Source organism: Mus pahari, chromosome 2 (assembly GCF_900095145.1).
Source record: "Mus pahari chromosome 2, PAHARI_EIJ_v1.1, whole genome shotgun sequence".
Taxonomy (NCBI): domain Eukaryota; kingdom Metazoa; phylum Chordata; class Mammalia; order Rodentia; family Muridae; genus Mus; species Mus pahari.
The window spans coordinates 103,524,688-103,529,236 of NC_034591.1; the positions used below are offsets into that span (position 1 = coordinate 103,524,688).

The 4,549-nt window shown below is 58.7% G+C and overlaps 1 protein-coding gene and 1 long non-coding RNA gene across 2 annotated transcripts in view; one reads left to right on the forward strand and one right to left on the reverse strand.

Moving 5' to 3' along the window:
- Positions 1-495: 495 nt before the first annotated feature.
- Pcbp1 (poly(rC) binding protein 1) lies at positions 496-2,069 on the reverse strand. The gene has a single exon (XM_021190174.1). It carries the CDS (start codon positions 1,951-1,953, stop codon positions 883-885), a length of 1,071 nt encoding a protein of 356 aa, XP_021045833.1. The 5' UTR covers positions 1,954-2,069; the 3' UTR covers positions 496-882.
- A 2,008-nt stretch (positions 2,070-4,077) lies between these two features.
- Positions 4,078-4,549, forward strand: part of LOC115063409 — a 23,367-nt gene continuing 22,895 nt past the window's right edge. Inside the window, exon 1 of the long non-coding RNA XR_003843274.1 lies at positions 4,078-4,432. This is a non-coding gene — a long non-coding RNA (uncharacterized LOC115063409). The remainder of the gene's footprint in view (positions 4,433-4,549) is intronic.

Here is a 4,549-nt window from a genome sequence, read left to right on the forward strand (position 1 = left end):
CAGCCCAGACTCAAGGCCCTCCAACCCCCCCACCCTGCAGCTGTGGCCCATCTTTCTTCCTTGGCTTCCCCTTCCTCCTAGTCCCTGCCCCCCACCCCCACAAGCCTTCCCATAGATTATTTTATTGTTCCTGGCTAAGTTTGCCCCGCGGGACGGGGGTAGGGGACAACGGGCAGGACGCTCTCCATCCACCCTGTCCTATCGAACGGGCAGTTTTTCCACCTGAGAAAACCCTGTATCTTCCACCAGAGAAACGGGCAGAGGACTCTCTGGAAAGGTTGGAGATGTCACTCCCAGGAAGGGACCCGTCTTTTGTAAACATCCCAAAGCAGGCCCAACCTGCCATTCCTTTGTTGGGGCAGAGGGAGGGGAATCTCGGCGATAAGGCAAGGAAAGCCTTCAAGGAACAAGGGCGGCCCACCCTCCTCCCCCTGGCCGCCGAGCACCCCATACTTAAGAACAGGGAAGGGGGAAAGCAGGCAGCAACCGAAGAACTTAAGACAGTAATTCCCAGCTTTCAAATACGAAGCATTTTTAACCAATCCATTTTTTTAATTCTTAAATTCTTGACATTACAGAACTAAACTGAAATTTATTAACATTCCACTCTTACATTTCTTATCGACAAACAGAAAATAAAATCCATGAGCCAAAAAACCCAAACGAAACTAAAAACAGGGAAAAGCTTATAAAACTAAATATGGATCCCAGCATTAACGGCTGAACAGAGAATGTGATTTTTCTTTAAATTCTTAGCGGATGATAAAGTGTAGAAACTGAACACTTACAAATTATTTAAAACCTGGAATTACCGACCAGAAATTACACAGTTGGATCATGGGAAAACAGCAGGAAGGGGGTTACGAGCGAACCTACGCTGTTCTAGCTGCACCCCATCCCCTTCTCAGAGGAAAGCCTGGCATTGATTAGATACTGGGCCAGGCTAATACTGGCAGCCGAGCCAGTAATAGTGACCTGCCTTCCAGAAGAGCCTTCCACCGGGTTGGCAATTTTGATCTGGGCCCCGGACATCTGGCGGATCTCATTGATGTTGGCGCCTTGGCGCCCGATTATGCAGCCGATTAAGTTATTTGGAATGGTGAGTTCATGGGTGGTTTGAGTCGATGCATCCAAACTCGCCCAATAGCCTTTCACCTCAGGAGAGCTGGAGTCAATTCCGGCGAATCCCGTCCCGCCGTGCATCATGGCAAAGTGAGACTGTTGTCTTGCCACCTGGTTCAGCTTGGCCAGATCCAGCGGAGAAATGGTGTGTTGTCCTTGAATCGAGTAGGCGTCTAGAGGTGGTCCCTCCAGGTCGTGGGTGGCGTGGGGGTAGCCCGCCGCGTCGCTGCAGCGATCTTGGCCGCCCGCGCAGATGACTGGCGAGCTGGCCGGCATGGGCTGGTACGGGATGGTCATGACTCTCCCCTGCGGAGACTGGGAGAGCGTCTCCAGCATGACCAGGCAGATCTGCTTCACACACTCGGTGACCGACTGCGGCACGCCGGCGATAGTGATGGCCCGCTCGGTCGAGTTGGGCAGCATATCCCCCGCCACCTGGACCTGGGCCCCGGTGCTCTCGCGGATCTCCTTGATCTTGCAGCCGCCCTTGCCGATCAGGGAGCCACACTGGGTGGCGGGCACCACCAGTCGAAGGGTGACCGGGGGCCGGCTGGCCGCCGTACTGTTGGTCATGGAGCTGTTGATATCTTCCTCCAACTTGTCGATGATCATGGCGAAGGCCTTGAAGATGGCATTGGTAGGCCCAGTCAGCGTGATGATTCTCTCCGGGCAGTTCCCCTCCGAGATGTTGATCCGCGCGCCGCTCTCCTCGCGGATCCTCTTCACCGACTCCCCTTTCTTCCCGATGATGCTGCCTACTTCCTTTCCGTGCATCAGCAGCCGAATGGTGAGAGTCACGTTGAGTCCGCTTTCAGTCACACCGGCGTCCATGGCGAGCGGCGGGCGGCGTTCGGGAGTTGGGCTCGTTACGTGGTCAAGTCCTGGGCGGCTGGCGGGGGAGGGGAGGAGTAGGCCCGAACTGCCGGCGCGAGGCGAGCGGGGGGCCGCGGGAGTTGGGCTCGTTACGTGGTCAAGTCCTGGGCGGCTGGCGGGGGAGGGGAGGAGTAGGCCCGAACTGCCGGCGCGAGGCGAGCGGGGGGCCGCGGGAGTTGGGCTCGTTACGTGGTCAAGTCCTGGGCGGCTGGCGGGGGAGGGGAGGAGTAGGCCCGAACTGCCGGCGCGAGGCGAGCGGGGGGCCGCGGGAGCGGGCGGGCGCGGGCGGGAGGCCGCGGCGGCGTCGCAGGACCGGCGGCGGCGGCGGCGGGGGCGAGCGGGACCGGGAGCGGCGGACGGGCGGGTGGGCGAGGGCGCGGCGGTGGCGACTCCGGCGGCAGCCTCGGCGGTCTGGGCGGGGCGGGAAGCCCGCTTTCAACCCCGCGTACCCTCTGACCCCGGAAGTGCTTTCCGCGCAGGACCCCAAGGAGAAAAAAAAAAAAAAAAGAGGCCCGGCTTTTTTAGGTCACAAGACTGCGCCGGCGCGCGCGAGCCTTGAGAAAAATAACCCCGCGGCCCCGCCGTCGGGGAGCAAACGGACACCGTGGGCAAACCCGGGGATCCGGCCGAGATGGAGAGGGAGCACGTGCTTTGTTAACCCCAGCGGCTCCGGCAGGGGACTGGGGAAAAATGTACTGTTTTTGTGCCGGGGACGGAGAATGGTTTCCCGCTCTGCCCAAGGAGTCGATGGCGGAGCGATACAGGCACCCGCTCGGGCCGCTGCAGGCGGGAGCTAGGCCGCCGCGGATGGAAAACGTGCGCGGGAGGGGCCGAGGGCGCAGGCGCGGGAGCGAGGGGGGGCGGGAGCGGCCCGCGGCGGCTTCCGGGGGGGAGGGGCGGCGCGGCGGCCGTGCACGCGCTCTGCTGGGCACGTGGGGCCCCTTCGTCCCCGGCGTCCGGGCGCCTCGGCCCAGCCCCCACCCTGGCCTCCGGCCGGCGGCTGCGTCCGCGACGCAGAAAGACCCGAGCGACCGTCACCCGCCCCGCCGAGCGGCGCTCGGCCCGGGGGCGTGCGGAACGGGCGCCGCCGGCATGGCGTCCATGTACATAACGCTTTGTTTGCACTCGGTCGGCTCCGGTTAGGGAAGGCCTCGCAGGCGCCACCTCCCGCCCTCGTGTCTCAGGTCCCACGACAGTTTCCCGAGCCCTTAGAGGAGCGGGGCGCACCGCCCGGGCGCCGCCACGGCCCCCCGCACGTGCGCGCCGGCCCGCCCGCCGCCTGGGCCACGCTCTCGGGAGGCGGCCGAGCCTCGGCGTCGCGGCCGCCATCTTGGGAGGTCGCCCTGCCCCGAGGCCTCCCGCCGGGACGTGGCCCTCGCGAGGCCGGAGAGCGTCGTCTTTGCCGGCCCCTCGAGCCGCCGCCATAGGCAGCCCGGAGGAGGTCGTGTGAAGGAACGTGTTCAGTGCCTGACTGAAAGGGCTAGCGTGGCGTCCCCCACCCACCCCACCCCCGAGCGGGGAGGGCTGGCGGCCATGTTTCCCAACAAAATGGCGACACGTGTCGCCATCGAGAAACTGGGCTGGGTCTGGAGTCTCTAGAACGTGCCTTTTGTCAGTCTCAGAATTTCCCATAGGATGAAACGGCAAGAGGTGTTTTGGGAAGAAAGTTAATGCCCTTGTTAGGCAGCAGAATAATTAAAATGCAGGCCCGACACGAATTTTTTAAAAAATTGAGTAATGGCAGGCAGGTGTGGCCGTGTGCGCGCGTGCGTGTGTGTGTGTGTGTGTGTGTGTGTGTGTGCGTGCGTGTGTGTGTGTGTGCGCGTGTGTGTGCGCGCGCGTAGTATCTAACCAAGTACCCAAGCATCTAGAAATTTTTTCTAGTTTTTTTTAAGATGTTGTACAGGTTATGGTGTAACTGATTAAAGATTGTTGTTTGTTTGGTTTGGTTTGCGTTTTTTTTTTGTTTTTGTTTTTGTTTTGTTTTTGGAGACAGGGTTTCTCTGTGTAGCCCTGGCTGTCCTGGAACTCACTTTGTAGACCAGGCTGGCCTTGAACTCAAATCCGCTGCCTCTGCCTCCCAAGTGCTGGGATCAAAGGCATGCGCCACCAAGCCTGGTTTTGATTAAAGATTGTTATGGCTAAGAAGCCATAGAATGGCTATGTCTCACTACTCACTCTCCTGTGATCCTAAAGTTCACAGTTATGTCCACTTTTATAGTCAAGAGAAACAGATTGTGGGTGTGGGTGTGCCACACCAGATTCCATTCTAAACATTTTATCATATGCAATATGATTTTTTTTTATTGAAAATTCCAAGAAGTGGGTATTTATTTCTCTTTTTTTTCCCCCAACAGAGCAAGACAAATCCAGAGAGATGAAGTGACTGACCCAAGGTTACACAGAATGGAATCTATATCTTCTGATTTCTCTACTGGTGAGCATCTTTTGCAGATTTTTTAATTTGAGTCAGTTTTAGAATTTAATTTTGCTGACCTTGTTATAAGACATAGAATCAGCCGGGCGTGGTGGCGCACGCCTTTAATCCCAGCAC

Bases quoted from the DNA above. Each gene is read 5' to 3' on its own strand.
- Pcbp1 (XM_021190174.1), bottom strand. From the start codon at position 1,953: ATGGACGCCGGTGTGACTGAAAGCGGACTCAACGTGACTCTCACCATT.